The sequence below is a fragment of the Schistocerca nitens genome, chromosome 4 (genome assembly GCF_023898315.1).
Source record: "Schistocerca nitens isolate TAMUIC-IGC-003100 chromosome 4, iqSchNite1.1, whole genome shotgun sequence".
NCBI classification, from domain to species: Eukaryota; Metazoa; Arthropoda; class Insecta; order Orthoptera; family Acrididae; genus Schistocerca; species Schistocerca nitens.
The window spans coordinates 974,068,515-974,088,269 of NC_064617.1; the positions used below are offsets into that span (position 1 = coordinate 974,068,515).

At 39.3% G+C, this 19,755-nt stretch overlaps 1 protein-coding gene across 1 annotated transcript in view; it reads right to left on the reverse strand.

Annotated features, from left to right (window-relative positions):
* The window catches only part of LOC126252735 (solute carrier family 22 member 7-like), a 91,687-nt gene that overhangs the window by 10,960 nt on the left and 60,972 nt on the right, over positions 1 to 19,755 (reverse strand). The window contains exons 7-8 of the mRNA XM_049953638.1: positions 4,294 to 4,508; positions 576 to 763 (exon numbers count right to left, since the gene is read on the reverse strand). Coding sequence (XP_049809595.1) covers positions 576 to 763; positions 4,294 to 4,508 — 403 coding nt within the window. The remainder of the gene's footprint in view (positions 1 to 575; positions 764 to 4,293; positions 4,509 to 19,755) is intronic.

Here is a 19,755-nt window from a genome sequence, read left to right on the forward strand (position 1 = left end):
GAGTACTTCCACCGATTTCTTTCGACCACCCTCCATAATGCTCGATGGTCCCTGTCCATCAGTATATGAGGTCTGATCTGTCTGATTTTGGTTTAGCTGCGATTGTTCCTTCGCGTTTCCACTTCACAATCACATGACCAACAGTCAACGTAGGCAGCTTTAGAGGAGTTGAAATGTCCCTGATGATACGCTACTCAGGTAATAGCCAATGACAGTCCACGATCGAAGCACTGAACTCTTCTGAAAGTCAAATTCAGCTGTTACTGTTTCTCTGCTTACAACACAAGACTCCTCGCCTCGTTTTATACTGGCGCGTCTGCATCTCGTGACATCTAGTGGTCAATTTCGCTTTACAGACGGGTGTCCCGATAGTTCAAATAGTGTGCGTCGGAGGAACTAATGTTGCACTTGGCGCTTCTTCGATCGTGTGCTCTCGGAATTTTAACATACCTCTGTATGGTCCAAAACATCTCTCCTGCAGCGTCTGCGACGGAATTTGGATGAACAACCTTGTACTCGAGCAGTAAGGCTTATTTTTCCACCTACTGATGTGCAACATCTTACATTTCACGTACCATCAAAGCCAGGTAGGGCAGGGAAGACATGACAACCCCGGCGATTGCCCACTCGACACTGGTTGCGATCTGCCGGAGACACGTGGGGTGCACCTCGATGCTCTGCAGGTTCGCCATGCCCAAGTTGGCAACGGTGCTGAACTGCATCAGCATGGTCGCCATCACGATGCCTGGACCCGCGATGTGCGCTGCACAAAACGGGAATTTTTGTATGTTCAGTTCTGAGAAAGAGACATACGAGGGCAGTTCAATAAGTAATGCAACACATTTTTTTTCTCGGCCAATTTTGGTTGAAAAAACCGGAAATTTCTTGTGGAATATTTTCAAACATTCCCGCTTCGTCTCGTATAGTTTCATTGACTTCCGACAGGTGGCAGCGCTGTACGGAACTGTTAAAATGGCGTCTGTAACGGAGGTGCGTTGCAAACAATGGGCAGTGATCGAGTTTCTTTTGACAGAAAACCAGGGGATCTCAGATATTCATAGGCGCTTGCAGAATGTCTACGGTGATCTGGCAGTGGACAAAAGCACGGTGAGTCGTTGGGCAAAGCGTGTGTCATCATCGCCGCAAGGTCAAGCAAGACTGTCTGATCTCCCGCGTGCGGGCCGGCCGTGCACAGCTGTGACTCCTGCAATGGCGGAGCGTGCGAACACACTCGTTCGAGATGATCGACGGATCACCATCAAACAACTCAGTGCTCAACTTGACATCTCTGTTGGTAGTGCTGTCACCATTGTTCACAAGTTGGGATATTCAAAGGTTTGTTCCCGCTGGGTCCCTCGTTGTCTAACCGAACACCATAAAGAGCAAAGGAGAACCATCTGTGCGGAATTGCTTGCTCGTCATGTGGCTGAGGGTGACAATTTCTTGTCAAAGATTGTTACAGGCGATGAAACATGGGTTCATCACTTCGAACCTGAAACAAAACGGCAATCAATGGAGTGGCGCCACACCCACTCCCCTACCGAGAAAAAGTTTAAAGCCATACCCTCAGCCGGTAAAGTCACGGTTACAGTCTTCTGGGACGCTGAAGGGGTTATTCTGTTCGATGTCCTTCCCCATGGTCAAACGATCAACTCTGAAGTGTATTGTGCTACTCTTCAGAAATTGAAGAAACGACTTCAGCGTGTTCGTAGGCACAAAAATCTGAACGAACTTCTCCTTCTTCATGACAACGCAAGACCTCACACAAGTCTTCGCACCCGAGAGGAGCTCACAAAACTTCAGTGGACTGTTCTTCCTCATGCACCCTACAGCCCCGATCTCGCACCGTCGGATTTCCATATGTTTGGCCCAATGAAGGACGCAATCCGTGGGAGGCACTATGCGGATGATGAAGAAGTTATTGATGCAGTACGACGTTGGCTCCGACATCGACCAGTGGAATGGTACCGTGCAGGCATACAGGCCCTCATTTCAAGGTGGCGTAAGGCCGTAGCATTGAATGGAGATTACGTTGAAAAATAGTGTTGTGTAGCTAAAAGATTGGGGAATAACCTGGTGTATTTCAATGCTGAATAAAACAATCCCTGTTTTAGAAAAAAAAATGTGTCGCATTACTTATTGAACTGCCCTCGTACATTTTCATGCCAGCAATAGACTGAGCTATCGTATTAATGTTTTGATCTTTCCCTGGAACAGCGATTAAACAGGAACACCACAACATTACTCTAACACTGCAGAAGATACGTTTGTGCACCATGTCTCTCAATTTTGCAAACTTTGTTGGTGCAGTTTCGGTTTTAGCTTTTTGTATTACTGTACTTCTGAGGTAGACATGTAAATCCAGCCTGACATGCACATACACAGGTGGGAAAGAACAGCTGAAAAATACACCCAACAAGTAATTCATGATGTATGCAACTCCTTTTGACCCTTTACTTCATTTTTCTACAGTTTTCAGATGTATGTTCATAATTTAATGCTAACAATTGAAATTTGATCAGTACGCTTTTGCTAATCAAATTTCAAATCCCATTTTTCTTAAATGGTTGGATTCCTTTGTTGATATAATACAGTTTGTTCGAAATTGCTGAGTATTTTTGTTTACATTTACATTATATTCTGTCTGTGTTATTGACAGCATGGTATTATATTTTTGTGTGGATAGTTTACACTAAAACCTAAAATTAAAGCTGGTGCACGATTTTACTTCCTCTCCTGTTTTACTTCAACCATTTTCGCTTTTGCTAAGTGAAACTACAGTTACTTCATGTTTTTAAAAGCTCCAAACGCTGAGTTATAAGGACTTAAAGGTACCATAACTATGTTAAAATGAATAGTGTGTTCACTGGACTAGGCAATTAATTGATAAGTATGCAACCCATAAATTTATTATACGTGTATCGCAACACATTATGCAATTTAACAATAATGAGTGGAAGATACTATCTTTAAATGCATTTCTGACAAGTGTTGGGTACATTGCAAATAAATAAGCATATGATTCAATAATGTATGAATAATATAAATTCTGCAGATATTCTAAAGCATTTTCAATATTAAAAAAGATACAAAGGCATCAATAGTAACATTTATTCCTCGTAATCTTTTTGTGTGGTTCTATAATACTTGATCCCAATTTTTCCTTTTCAGCACACATAGTAATAATGTGTGTCTATAAATCTAATTACTTACTGTCATATAACATGTAATGTATCTTTTGCATCTTTTGACAGTAAATGGTCTTTGCATTTGTTAATTAAAGTCAACCCTAAAATAAAATGAGTTCCAGTTTTGAGATGTTATCTAATAAAACTGATTGATTTTGAGTATGCATCTCAGATGACTGTCATAGCATATTGTGTGGGGTGGTCCTTATTTTCAAAGAGGTGCATATTACAAGAAAACTTCATTTTATTATGTGTGATCATTTACTGTTGGTTACTAACAAAATAGTACTTAACTTGTAAAGTAGAATAACTATTGATCATCTCTTGTAACTGAATTTCTTACTTTTTCTTAAGCAACCACTTTATGTGTAATCATAGTAAGCATATTATTATTTGTTTTTGTACATTTTCTCAGCAAGGATTTTTGGGTTGAACCCATGTTTCTGGCCTTGTATTTAATTATGAACTTACAATGGTCTCCACTTTCAAAACAGATTAAATCATGTTGTTATATATTGTGCTGACATCAACAGTTACTTTCAGAAATTCTGTGATCCCCTGATACTGGACCAGGAAATTATAGGGTAGATTATGGTAAATGAGGCTGTTAATTCGTCTCTATCATGTCACATAGATCTCGTTCCATGTACTAAAGTATCTGTTGCGCAACAAAAGGCAACAAGCAGACATTGTAAACCACTAAGACTACCGCCTAACATCACCAAACAGTTTTTTTCCTATAACTGGTTATGTTTTTACTTTTATTTTTTTCCTTATTTTTGTTCTCCCCCATCGATGAAGCAGCTGAATATTCACCTAGCGATTACTTGCTTCATGATTTAGATTAAATTTCAGTAGACTTGTGTTTATGTAACCGTGATTCATATCATTGGCATTTTGCCATTCTCATGCTGATTAAATTTATGGATTAGCTATATAGTTAATAGCTGTACAGTGTATAAATCAGTATACTTGAGTATTTATTGAGTCAAGTTATGGCAGTATATTGTTTTCTTGTTTGTCATATTGTATCCCCCCCCCCATAAGATCTTCTGTCCCATTCGTGATCAGGCTAGATCAGCAGAGAGGCATGGTCGCAGCTCACCAGTCAGCAGGTAGAAGATGAGTACACAGACCAGTGCAGCCAACAGTGCACTGGCCATGCCAGGCCAACGGCGGCCGAACCTCGCCGCAAAGTAGTTCACCAGGTAGTAGGCAGTGAACTTGGCCGCCCCCTGCGCCACTATCCCCAGGAAAGGGTTCGCGCTCAATCGGCTCACCGCTATCACCGGTGAGTACATTGTCAGCAGGTGTACCGACCTGGTAACGACCAGAAATGCGCACATTATTCCATATCCACTAACAAATCTCAACATGCACAGACTCCTTTAAATGGGCTTATGACACAGTCTTTATTGTAAAGTCTGATTAAAAATTGTCGTCAAGCTATATCTGTACCAAAAGTGAACTTAAAAATACGATTTTACCATCATCATACATAAAGACTTAAAAAACTTGTACATTGGTTTTAGGTACCATTGATATCAGATCCATGTAAAGTGTTCGCAGAGATGAAGGCGAAAAGTAGTTGCGAAGCATCTGTCGTGAGGAATGGACGTATGTGTTGAAGTGCAATTGCCACAGTATTTTGCATCGAAAATGTTGTGATACGTGGCCAGGCAAATTATAAGTGGTCGAGCAAGTATGTGGGCACAGTACATGATCACAAGAAGATTTTGGTAGTAATGAAAAACATTGTGTGGGCCAAATTTATTCAAGCTGCATACTAATCAAGAAGAGCCTATTGTCGATAATGGAACTCATAATATGCGCTATTTTGCACCACAGGCAATGCATAAAGAAGTGAGATCCTGCAGTGTTTCGTAGCTGTGTTATTGGCATGCTGGCATCTTAGTAACTTTTTGGAACATTATACCTTGTTTAGTCAAAGAATGATCTTGTCGAGAGAAACTTCATTGACACTAGTCATTAATCATTAACAGGATGTTTTCTATCACTTAACCACGATTCCAAGAAAGTTATGAGTGAAAAAAATAGTCAACAGAAGCCAAATGTAATTAAATTTACAGTTTATTTTCGACCGAGTGATTATTGCAACAAAATATAGTAGTACCGACAATTGCTAATTAGTATTTCACTACTAATGCAGACAATCAGTTCAAATTAAAAGTGATTTTAATTGAAGTACAGTTTCTGTGATAATAATATGATGGCTTTCATGTAGTGAAAGTAGTTTTAGAATTTTATGTTGCATATTGTAAGTGATATTTTATGCACACGTCAAAATAACTCTTATCAGTGAAAAACAGGTGTTGTGATGAAGGAGTGTTTTTATTGCATATATTTGAAAAGCAGCGAGCTGTAGAGTAAAAAGTAAAGAATAATAAACAGTTTTTAACAGGAAGTATATTTTCAGGCAGACAGCATTCTCGTGAATTTGCGCAACATTTAAGGAGTCAACCGCCCCTTACGTATGGAGAACAATACATCTTTGCCTCACACAGCTCGCAGTAGGTACTATCGATAGTCTAGAGCCGAGTGTGCCAGAAAGTAGTAAATGTTGAGACTCCGGAAACGTAAGTTGTTGACTACTAAACGAGCAGGGTGGATTTCGGCAGGACGGCCGACCGCATTTACTATTGTTTAACGGCTGTTATGTGTCACCCAGCGCCGTGGGTAGTGACCTCCAGCAAATACAGAAATGGCATTAACTGAGTGACATGTTGGTATGTTTAAGTGTTCATTTGCATACCGTTACTACACGATTACCGCACCGGGCACCAACGATTTGGATTGCAGTGAGGATTGCGCAGTCAGTGCTACATGAAGGATATTGGCGTGTGACGATATTAATAGGCGGCCTGTGATGGGTTAACTATTATTATTTTGTCAGGTGAAGGGAGTAACTGTCTCATTCGTGCTGTTTAGACAATATATATAGAACCCTAACAACAAAGTTTGTGCCGATTATTGCTACCTGACATCCAAATTAACTTTGTTGGATTTCATACGAAACAAGTCCCGTTCAAATATTAACGGATCAGCCTTTATCAGTTGCGCACGGTCAAACTATTCTAAACTGTTAGGCTAATACCCACAAGTCAATAACGGTGAGTTCAAAAAGGGAGTGTTTCATTGTGGCGTTCTATGAAAGGACAGTGTACACTTTTCGGACAAATGATTAGAGGAGGAGAATAACAGTAAATGGTTCAAGTCTGCTTATCGCGAAAGAACATTGGCAGTATTAAGAAAATAAGCAAAAGTTTAAATGGTAACGAAAACTTCACATTAGTTTACGTATATACGAACAATTGAGAAATTTCGTGAAAAACCATCTTCGATAAAAGGTACTTTGTAATGGTTTTCATTGTGGAAATCTCCATAAGAAACTTCGGACACTGTAATACGACGTAATTGCAAGATAATACAGCGTTCTAACACTTAATAATTAAAAGCAATTGGCAATATCGGACGACAGGGGCAGTGTTAATGTACTCTATTGTGGAGTACAAGCAGTGAAATTCGTGTGTAAAATAGTGCAACGTTAATATTAACGAGAGACATGGGTAGAAATTATCGCGACGTAACTGATAGCGTATTCATTACAAGGGTGTCAAAGAAGTATTGTGCTGAGACTTTACGCATGAAACCGGCTGTAAACAGTTTTAAAATCGCGAAAATTGATGTGGACCCATAATCTTATACGTAGGCAATAATGCGAGTGGCTAATGTTATTGTATATTGACGGCACGGAGCGCAGCAGCCGTGTCAAAGAACGTCAGTCAAGAAGTAATTCGACACAGCACAAGTTCCAGCCGCGTAAGAGTTTCGACGCCGTAGACATGCTACACCGCGACCATCATGCCGCCGAAGCTGACATCTCGTGGCGAAGTTACTAAGTATCCTGACCGCAGCGCCACCTGGCCATAGATCAGCGAACTTCGACGACAACGTCTATACAGATTACACTGGGTATCCAGCGATGCGTCAGCCAAGTTGCCGCATGGAACAAGCCAATGGCACCGACAGCAGCGGCGGCGACTAGAGGTGGCAAAAAATAACTCTTAGAAATAACCGGTTACTGAGAAGCAACAGTTACTGCTATAACCGCTCACCTGATACTGGCAGTTATTTCAATAACTGCCAATAGTGCCTCGCGGCATCTGTTGACCCGAAGATCATACTATGCTTTCGTGTCAACTCAACGGAGATCTGGCTACGAAGGACAGGGATAGACCATTTTGAGGGCGTTCTCTAGGTCATGGAAATAACTGTGAGACTGCGCGCCATCTGTTAATAGAACTGTGTACTATTTCGTGCGCCATCACTACTTTCAGCACAAACAGTTAAATGAAGTTAATGTAAGAGTGGTGGCTAACAGGGGCTGCAGTACACGCATTGACATGTACAGTCGTTCCGTTGAGCCACCACCTTATTTGTCAATTTAGTTTGGGCAGGTAGTGCAAATACAGTTAGCATAAGGAATTAGAGCGACTGGAAATAACTATGATGTCGAGATTTATCTCTGATAGTTATTGTTATTCACTCACAGTTCTCGTTCTCTGGAAGTAAACGGCTACCAGTAATGTGGAAGTTAGTAACTGTGTTCCTGACTCCAGTTGAAGGTCATACAACCCTGTGATATTTGCAGAGAGGATAGTTACTGGAATGAACAAATATTTTCATACTGCTATGGAAATAGCCGGTGGCCATCGGAGAGGAGAAAGTATAACATAATACATGTGAATATAATACTTATTATCCTCATCATTTGTCAGGAGATTGTCAAAATAAATGAATGTATTACAGTAAACTGGAGTTGCTAATGTTTACAGGATTAATACACTGCCAGAATAAAACATAGTTATGCACATTTAATAAATTTATCAGCTACAGGTACCTGATCTTGACTGCTGTGACCAAGTGCTGTCAAAACTGAAACATAGCAGAATTTTTACTCAAGCTGGTCTAACAGTCCCTGTTAAGATATTCATCTATAGAGTAGAACGAGTTGCCTATCAAAAAGTCTTTCAAACTCTCTGTAAACAGTGCTTTATCTCAAACCAAGTTTTTATTGGTTGCTGACTTGTTAGCAATTTATTGAAACTATGTGTTCCTGAATATTGGACATCTTTTTGGACCAAGGTAAGTGATTTTAGGTCTTTATGTAGATCATTGTTTGTATTCCTAGTACTGATATTATGTATTCAGCTGTTGATTCGAAATACTTGCAACAAATTTCATTAAGGAATAAATATATTAGGAAGCAGTGGTTAGAATACGAAGTTCCTTAAACAGATTTCTACATGTTGTTCTTGAATTTATACCACAAATGATTTTTATTACACACTTTTACATGCTAAAAACTTTTGCTCAGTTTGATGAGTTACCCCAGAATATGATCCCTTATGACATAATAGAATGAAAGTATACAGCTTTTTTTATTTTTATATTTAGGTCTCCTACATCTGACATTCTCACTGCAAATACAGACTTGTTTAGGCGTTTCAGCAATTCTGTGTTATGCCGTTCCCAACTGAATTAATTATTGAGTTGTAATCCCAGAAATTTAACACTGTCAAACTTTTCACACACATGTTGTAGCTGGAGAAATCGAGCAGTTTTCCAAATCTCAACTAAAACTTGGATAGCGTAGAGGAGAAAACGAATCTATCACATTACGTATATTTTTGTATTTAATTACAAGGCCATGTACTTATTCTATTAAGTAAACAGCACAAGAAATTAAGCTTTGAATTCAACCTGCATTATTCAGCTTATTTATTACTTCATACTCAAAAATGCACATTGTTAACATTTAACTTAAACAGTGCTGTGGCGAAGTTCTGCGATTTCTGCTGCAGCTGTGAGGATAATATTTATAATAGCTACTGATAACGTACATACATATGATATGAAACACTAATAATCGTTCAAACATCAAGTGAAATCTACCCGCAGTTAATTAGCTAAGGTTATGACACGATTCGTACAACATTCCTGCCATTTCGCTCTACTCGCAGTTATACTGATAAGTAAACTGATGGATTCCACTTGTGTCGTTATTTAACTGTAACCCCATCGGAGTATTCAGTAGTGAAAAATAACTTTAAATTTATTTATAACTGTTATAATAACGGTTTTAAAAATATAACTGGAACTGTGATAACGGTTACTCCAGCTACCAGTTAACACAGCACGCAATTAATATTGAATTCCGCAGCAAGTATTAGCGTCGTGCAATGAGTCGAGACAACCTGCTGGCGCAATAATAGTTTAATTAGGCTATCTGCAGAGCATATAATCACATTTTGTAATGCTACAAGAATTGTATAGTAATTTTTCCTTCCATTTCGGTATTTTCTGGCTCTGCAGTAGTTTGTCTATGTACGCATATATTTTTTATGTTTTCACCAGCAAGACAGTAGCAAATAGATTTTAAGACTTATGCTGTAGCATTAATTGTTGATTACAGGTTTCATATGTTAATTGGCGGTGTTATTTGATTTTTGATGCTTTGGCGTGAGGTGATGAATGTTACCATTGGTGTTTAATTCAGATAAGTTGGTGAAGTTTTTTATATATCCAGTGCAAACAGGTATTGTTTCTGTTTTGATCTAGTTGAAGTACTGCTGTCATTATTTTGTTTTAATTGTCAGGTGGTCGAGAGTCTTAGGTTACACAAGGGTTAATTTATAGTGTTGCCTGTATGTAATATATGTAACCAAACATGTCTACTGAAATCAAACAGGAGATTCTGGAGGTAGAATCTGGGAAGAAGGAGATAGGACAGGAGGTTAGAGTTGATTCAGGAATCAGTGGCTGTGGATTATCAATAGAAAGCCCATTACCTCATTCCACCAATTACCTCAAGATACCAATTACCTGTAGTAAACATTGTAGTGGGCAGACAGCAAGATGTGCTACTGGCGATATTAGAAAATATTGATGCCAAGATTGAAGCCGCCAATTGGAAAATGGAGGACACTAAGCAGAAAACCAAGGAACACAGTAAAATGACCCAAGAAAAGACTGAAGCCACTGATAAGGAAATCAGAGCCACCAATCAGAAAATCGAGGAAACCAACAGAAAAACCCAAAAAAAGATTGACATTGTCAATGAGGAAATTCAGATGACACTACAAGAGCATGAAAATTTTAAGAGAGAATTACAGAATTATAAGGAATAGGTGAGGAAAGACTGCAAGGAGGGAGAAGGCAGATTCCAGCAGAGCATAAACCTGCTCCAAAAAGATGCAAAGAAGATGGGAGAAGAGATAACTGAGAAAGCCCATGAAGAGGTTCAAAAAGGTAAAGAATTAGGGGGAAAGATCGAAGAGCTAATGCAAAAGCAACAGCAATGTTAAGTAGCTATTTAGAGAGTCGGCAACAAACAGACTGAATTAGCTCAAAATATACAAAGCGCAATAACAGTGCAGAGGGGAGAAGATAACAGGAGGATTGCACAGGACATACAACATTTACAAGGCGAAATCCAACAATTAGAAACGAAAACTGAGGAGATTGACAGAAAAATTGGTTATGCAACACTAGCTATAGGAGAAGGTAAAGTGATAACATTAATGTGTGGTGATAATCGTCATCCACAAGTTCACGTGGGACAAAAATGTAAGCCAAAGGGAGTGCTGCACCTTAAGATTTATATGAAATGGTTGAGAGACATTTTTCCAACACATTTTCGAGACAAAGACAAAATTCAGTTTGCAATAGATAGAATGGAAGATGAAGCTTTTACATGGGGAGTGAAGAAAATAGAGATAGTTAGTAGTTATGAGCAATCTGAAGGACAATTTCTAAAGAAGTACTGGTCAAAGAGCCATCAGCGTGCAATACTGGAGAACCTGCTCCATTGCAAGTCTCTCAATAACTGGACTTCAGAGTACCCCTTAAATGTTGAAATAATAATTTCTGCAACTAAGAGAAGATTAAGTCAGAGGAGGCAAGAAACTTTGTCCAGAAGTCTGATTAAAGATAGAGAAGCCCTGATGGAGATACTAGAGCACACATGTGGGTAAGAGAATAATCAAGCAGGTGAGCAGGGCCAAAAAGAAGACAATTACCAATGGAATCAGTTTAATAATCAATCGTTCAACTGAGGAAGAGGAGACTATCATGGAAGTAGGGGCCATGGAAATCGAAATCAGTTCCAAGGCATTTCCAGAAGAGATGAAAATACAAGGGAATATAAAAGAGAAGGTGGCAAGCGAAGAAATAGTGAGGCCTAAGATCAGGAGGAAAGGAAAAAGTAAACTAGACTGCACTCCTGATGAGGTCCAATCGTAGTCAGTATAAAGATGTATGGGCTAGATGTTGATGTCTTAGTTGACACCAGGAGTGACGAGTGTGCTATATCTCAAAAGCTATATGAACAGGTACTAAATACTAACGCCAGTTTACGAAGTTTTCCCGGAAATGGTGTCCAAATTGCAAATGCTGTAGGTGCCAAAAGTAAGCCCATTAAGGAATAAGCGTTGACTGGGTTTGAAGTAGAGGGAGAAGTAGATAAAGCGACATTTTTGGTGGTACCATGTCTTAACATGGGATTTATTTTAGGAATTGACTGGCTAAATGAAGTAGAAGCAATCATAAATTTCGATGAATGCACAGTGAGTGTAAAAGGATGGGAGGGAGGAAGGAGAGAACTGACCTTGGTAGAAAGTTAGAAGTCAGAACAGTTCTGACAAGTGAATTTGTGTTATGCGGTGGGGCCTACAGAAGAACAACCGGATGATGAGCAAGTATTGATATTCTACAAGGGATTAGCACAAGCAGATCAACCTAGTGAAGATGGTATGGGCAAGAAACTAGAATATGTGACACATTTGGATGAAGAGATTCGGAAGAGGTTACCAGAGATCTCACATAAGCACAGGAAAGTTTTCTCTCAGCGGCCAGGAATCATGAAAGGAGTAGAATGTAAATTGAAAATTAAGGAACACAAGCCTTTCAAAACAATACTGCATCCCTCAGGCTAAATGGTAAGCAGTAGAAGAGGAAATACAAAGAATGCTTGACCTTTGGGTTACTGAGAGAACCGAGACCAATACAATAGTCCATTATTTGTGGTAGACAAGAAAGATGGGAAAGTGAGAATAGTTTTGGATGCACATACAGTAAATAAAATCATTGAACCAAATCAAGACAAGCCAAAAACGATAGAAGAATTAATTCAAAGGTTTCGGGGTGCAAAGATACTTCATAGCATTGACTTGCCCACAGGATACTGGTAAATACCTCTGACCTCTGAGTCATGTCAGTATACTGCCTTCATGTAAGCTGGCAGAAGATATCATTTTAGAGTATAGCCATCTACATCTACATCCATACTCCGCAAGCCACCTGACGGTGTGTGGCGGAGGGTACCTTGAGTACCATATCGGTTCTCCCTTCTATTCCCGTCTCGTAGTGTTCATGGAAATAAAGATTGTCAGTATGCCTCTGTGTGGGCTCTAATCTCTCTGATTTTATCCTCATGGTCTCTTTGCGAGATATACATTGAAGGGAGCAATATACTCCTTGACTCCTCCGTGAAGGTATGTTCTCGAAACAAAAGCCTGTACCAAGCTACTGAGCGTCTCTCTTGCAGAGTCTTCCACTGGAGTTTATCTATTATTTCTGTAATGCTATCACGATTACTAAATGACCCTGTAACGAAGCGCACTGCTCTCCTTTGGATCTTCTCTATCTATTCTATCAACCCTATCTGGTACGGATCCCACACTGGTGAGCAATATTCAAGCAGTGGGCGAACAAGTGTACTGTAACATACTTCCTTTGTTTTCGGACTGCATTTCCTTAGGATTCTTCCAATGAATCTCAGTCTGGCATCTGCTTTACTGACAATTGATTTTAAATGGTCATTCCATTTTAAATCACTCCTAATGCCTACTCCCAGATAATTTATGTAATTAACTGCTTCCAGTTGCTGACATGCTATATTGTAGCTAAATGATAAAAGGATCTTTCTTTCTATGTATTTGCAGGACATTACACTTGTCTACATTTAGATTCAATTGCCATTCCCTGCACCATGCGTTAATTTGTTGCAGATCCTCCAGAATTTCAATACAATTTTTCATTGTTACAACCTCTTAATATACTACAGCATCATCCGCAAAAGCCTTGGTGAACTTCTGATGTTATTCACAAGGTAATTTATATATATTGTGAATAGCAATGGTCCTACAACACTCCCCTTTGGCACACCTGAAATCATTCTTATTTCAGAAAACTTCTCTCCACTGAGAATGACAGGCTGCATTCTGTTATCTAGGAACAATTGGTCTGATAGCCCATATGCTCTTACTTTGTTCATTAAATGACTGTGGGGAACTGTATCAAACGCCTTGAGGAAGTCACGAAACACGGCATCTACCTGGGAACCCGTGTCTGTGGCCCTCTGTGTCTCCTGAACGAATAGCGCGAGCTGAGTTTCACACGATCGTCTTTTTCTAAATCCATGTTGATTCCTACAGAGTAGATTTCTAGTCTCCAGAAAAGTCATTATACTCGAACATAATACGTGTTCCAAAATTCTACAACTAATCGACGTTATAGGTATAGGTCTATAGTTTTGCACATCTGTTCGACGTCCCTTCTTGAAAACGGGGATGACCTATGCCCTTTTCCAATCTTTTGGAACGCTATGCTCTTCTAGAGACATACGGTACACCGCTGCAAGAAGAGAGGCAAGTTCCTTTGCGTACTGTGAGTAAAATCAAACTGGTATCCCATCAGGTCCAGCGGCCTTTCCTCTTTTGAGCGATTTTAATTGTTTTTCTATCCCTCTTTCGTCTATTTTGGTATCTACCATTCTGTCATCTGTGTGACAATCTAGAGAAGGAACTACAGTGCAGTCTTCCTCTGTGAAACGGCTTTGGAAAAAGACATTTAGTATTTCGGCCTTTAGTCTGTCATCCTCTGTTTCAGTACCACTTTGGTCACAGAGTGTCTGGACATTTTGTTTTGATCCACCTACCACATTGACGTAAGACCAAAATTTCGTAGGATTTTCTGCCAAGTCAGTACATAGAACTTTACTTTTGAATTCGTTGAACGCCTCTCGCATAACCCTCCTCACACTACATTTTTCTTTGTGTAATTTTCGTTTGTCTGCAAGGCTTTGGCTATGTTTAGGTTTTCTGTGAAGTTCCCTTTGCTTCTGAAGCAGTTTTCTGACTCGGTTGTTGTACTATGGTGACTCTTTTCTATCTCTTACGATCTTGCTTGGCGCATACTCATCTAATGCATACTGTACGATGGTTATGAACTTTGTCCACTGATCCTCAGCACTATCTGTACATCTGTACTTGAGATAGAACTTCTGTGTTGAGCCATCAAGTACTCTGAAATCTGCTTTTTGTCACTTTTGCTAAATAGAAAAATCTTCCTACCTTTTTTAATAGTTCTATTTATGACTGAAATCACCGATGCTGAAACCGCTTTATGATAGCTGTTTCCCTGTTCTGCATTAACTGTTACAAATAGTTTGGGTCTGTTTGTCACCAGAAGGTCTAATATGTTAGCGCCACGAGTCGGTTCTCTGTTTAACTGCTCAAGTTAGTATTCAGATAATGCACTTAAAAAATTTTACTGGATTCTTTGTCCCTGCCACCTGTTATAAACGTTTGATTCTCCTAGTATATATCTGGTAAATTAAAATCTCCACCCAAAACTATAACATGGTCGGGAAAGCTACTCGAAATATTTTCCAAATTTTCCTTCAGGTGTTCTGCCACAACAGCTGCTGCGCCAGAGGGCCTATAGAGACATCGAATTGCCATGTTTGAGCCTGCTTTAACCGTTACTTTCACCCAAAGTATTTCACATTTTGGACCTCCGTCAATTTCCTTTGATACTATTGCACTTTTTATCGCTATAAACACGCCTCCCCCTGCACTATCCATCCGTTCTCTGAGGTATATTTTCCAAGCCATTTGGGCTTAATGTATCAGTCTTGGAATTTGTTACAGCATTGGACAATATTTTGGGTGAAGAATTACTTAAGAAGTTTACTGTTAACGTAGATCATATATTAATTGCAACTGAGACATGGGAAGAACATTTAGAGCCACTTGAGGGAGTCTTGCAGGCGTTTGAGAAAGCTGGGGTAACAGCAAACTTGGGTAAGTCAGAATCTGGTAAATGCCAGATAAAATTCTTGGCTTCATAATTACGGAAGAGGGTATTTATCCTGATCCAAGTAAACTTGAGACAATTAGGCAATTTCCAGATCTTAAAAAAAGGCAACTGAGAGCATTCGTCGGTGTCTGTGAGTTCTATCGAAAATTCCTGAAAGAACCTGTACTCACTGCCCCCAAATTGAGAACACTTACTAAAGCCAAAATGACCTGGCATTGGAATGATGAATGTCAAGAAGAATTTGAAAGGATTAAAGAAGCATTGTGTAATGCAGATATCTTATGCCATCCTGATTTCTCTAGAGACTTTCATTTGGGAGTGGGTAGCTCAGATTATGGGCTAGGCATAGATTTAAACCAGATCGAGAAAGAAGGAGAGACCGAGGTTATAAAGCAGAAGCTTGAATGCATGGAAAAGGAGATACAGCAGTACGGAGGAAGGGGCACTGTCTATTGTGTGGGTTTTTAAGCGATTTCGTTATTATCTAACAGGATGACATGGAAAGGTGGTCACGGTCCACAAAGCCCTAACATTCTTAATCACAAGTAAACTGAAACACAGCTGCTTGATAAAATTGCATCGCAAGATCATGAATGCAAAGTGATATACAAGCCAGGTAAGTCATGTACCGTACCTGATGCATTATTAAGGCAGCCACTCGATTCTTGGGGAACAGGTGTGAGAGGACCAGAAGACGGAGAAGTTCAGGTAAATTTAGTGAAGGGAGTACAGCATGAAGATTTTGTGAAGAGGTTCTTGAGGAAGATATGTAGAGAGCAGAACCACGACGAAAAACTGAAATTGATCAAGAATAAGTATAGATGTGCTGGTAAAGAAAAGATTAGGATATACTGTTATATCCACCAGGGAACACACTACAAGAGAAAAATAGAGGATGAAGAGAGCTGGAGACTATGTATACCAGAGCATATAATAGACATGTTAATCTGGTACACACATTATAGCAATGCCCATTATGGACGTAAGAAATGCCTTGAGAAACGGAAATTGGACAGAATCTTCAACATATACGCATAAACACAAGTTGCTGAGCACTTGTGACACCTGTCAGAAAACTAAAACTGCCACTGTTCAACATAAAGGTTACATGCATCCAGTCATACCAGAATCAATTAGAGACATCGTGGCAGTGGACCTGTTCAGTCCCTTGCCTGTGGCAAATTCTAGTTGCAGAAAAATTAGCATCTAAATTTGTGAAGTTTTATCCATTAAAGAAAGCAACCAGCAAGGTTATCATTTATAAGTTCGAAAAAGATCACTTTAGCAATGTATGTACACTGAAACGAATCCTACGTGATAATGGATCCCAATTCCGATACAAGAAGTGGGGAGAAATGTTGAATAGGCAACAAATAGAACAGATCGCCACCTGTAGATACAAACTGGTTTCGAACCAGGCCGAACGGATAATGGAGTTAAATCGTTTGTCTCTGACCTATTGTCACAAGAAACACGGTACTTGGAAGGAATACCTGGAAGAATTCGAGTGTACTTGGAACCACCTAACACATGATTCGAAAGGATTTTAAAAAATGGTTCAAATGGCTCTGAGCACTATGGGACTTAACATCTATGGTCATCAGTCCCCTAGAACTTAGAACTACTTAAACCTAACTAACCTAAGGACATCACACAACACCCAGTCATCACGAGGCAGAGAAAATCCCTGACCCCGCCGGGAATCGAACCTGGGAACCCGGGCGTGGGAAGCGAGAACGCTACCGCACGACCACGAGCTGCGGACAAAGGATTTACACCGTGCGAAATCTTACTTAATCAGGAACCTGACTGTTTTTTGTGAGTTGGTGGAATATCCACAAGAAGATAACCTAATTTTGGAAAGGAAACTTGAACTAGTAGAAATGAACCATGAGAGAGAATGTGAAAAGGAGACAGGAAAGACATGATAAATCGGCGAAACCTGTAAGCTACAGGGTAGGAGACCTAGTGTTGGTGAAAGTGCATGCTAAATCCAAGAAGACAGATTTTGAAATACATAAATTTAACCATGTATATGAGGTACCATATAAAATTATCAAGATCGAACACCACAATACTTTGGAGTTGGAATATGCTCAAACCGATGGAGTGCATGGCAAGGAACATATTGAAAATATAAAGAGCTACTATCCATGTGAAGATTGGGGCAATCTGAAGGAGAGAAGTAATCAGGACGATGAAGTAGGGCCTAGACAGCCACAAACATAAGTGTGTAAGGATGATTTTGGTTATTATGTGTGTTTGGAGAATAAAGATCTTGAGAACTTGTGTTCAAGTGTGAGTTGTTGTCTTTTTATTTACTATATTTGTTTCTATTCTGGATTATTGGTTTTCATGATGACAAAAGACTTAACCATATTTAAGGGATGAATTGCATGTAAGAACTGAGACATAGTTATCCTTTATAGTGTGAGAAGTATTAGTGTTTAGAATATTGTAGAGTGTATTAAAATGACCTAGACATGGAGCATTCTATGAACTGTGGGAATAACAGACGCTCAAAAGCAGGAAACACAATTTGTAACAAATGAGAAAGACATTTCTTTAGAGATTTGTCTTGTGATGACCACTCTAACGATAGATTTATGTGTACATTTGTGAGTAGAGATGAAATTATTGTCATTTATCTGCATTTGTATTAAGTAGGTATTAGTCTAATTAGAGATTGTTGTTTCCTGTGATGTGTGGTGCTAATATAGTAGGATTTTCATTGTATTTTGGATAGCAAACCTCACAGAGATGAACCAAAATGAAAATAGTTTTGTTACAATATGATTCAATAGACATGCAGCGTTGTATAGTTAATAAATTGTGGTAGTGAGGCGTTTTGTTATAATCTATATGTGATAGTATTGTTTCAACAAATTACAATTTTTAGTTGTGTCATTCGTATAGTTTGTAATTGAGCTGTAATCTGTTTTGTAGGGGCAGTTTACAACCGGAGTCAGAAGATTTACCATTCAGTTTGTAAATTTCATTGTTCTTGAATGTATATATTTATTCACTTTCTATCACTGTTAACTCTGTCTATGTTCTTTTCTATCTCCAGTTTCAAAGACGTCCATTTGGCATTTGGGGGAAGGTGGGGATGTAAGGGGTGAATTGCCGCTTACGTATGAAGAACAGTAGGTACTATCCATAGTCGAGACCCGAATGCACCAGAAAGTAGTCAGTGTTGAGACTCTGAAACAGTAAGTTATTGACTGCGAAACGAGCAGGGCGGATTTCGGCACGACGGCCGACCGCATTTACCATTGTTTAATAGCTGTGTGTCACCCAACACCGTGAGCGTGACCTCCAGCAAATACAGAAATGGCATTAACTGAGTGACGTGTTGGTATGTTTAAGTGTTCATTTGTGTACCGTGATTACACAAATAACCGCACCGGGTACCAACAATTTGGATTGCAGTGAGGATTGCACAGTCAGTGCTACAAAAAGCATATTGGCGTGTGACGATATTAATAGGCGGCCTGTGATGAGTTAACTATTATTATTTTGTCAGGTGAAGGGAGTAACTGCGTCATCCGTGCTGTTTAGACAAAATATATGGAACCTTAAGAACAAAGTATGTACCAATTATTGCTGCCTGACATCCTAATTAACTTTGTTAGAGTTGATACAAAACAACTCCCATTCAAATATTAACTGATCAGCCTTTATCAGTTGCACACAGTCAGATTATTCTAAACTGTTAGGCTATTATCACCAAGACAATAATGGTGAGTTCAAAAAGGGAATGTTTACAAACATAGCACAGTTTTCATAAAATTTTACTAGTCATTGATTGTTATTGGTGACCACTATGGTAACTAACACCATTGCATTCCAAATTAACATCTTTTGTGTTCATGTCACACTTGTTTTTCACATGTCAGCTAGCACAGGTGGATTTTGTCAAGTTGCTGTTTTGTCTTTGACACACAATATTCAGGTGATTTCAATGACGTTACAGTCAAAAATTTTGCTCATTTTTGGAGCTGGCGACCGTTTTATTCTGCAATTTAAATTCATTCAAAGCATATTATAGCATTTAAAATTATGGCTAACTACAAAGATATTTTAATTTATTACCACTTTTTTACAGTTCGATCATTGTATACATAGTAATAAACACTCTTGCAATAGCAATCAGATTGTACCTGTCTGTACTCTATCACTAAGCATTGATCATCAGATTCGATACCTTGTTTCCACCAACAGTGGAATCTTATAGGCAAATGTCAGAATTAAAACTGATCGGGTGTAACATCAAGCACCAGCACGTCAATCTAGAATGATACAGCAAAGAAGGGCTGAGACGACATCAGCCATAGCATGCTCACTAGGATGACACAATGACAGGAGCAGCCCCTATATGATG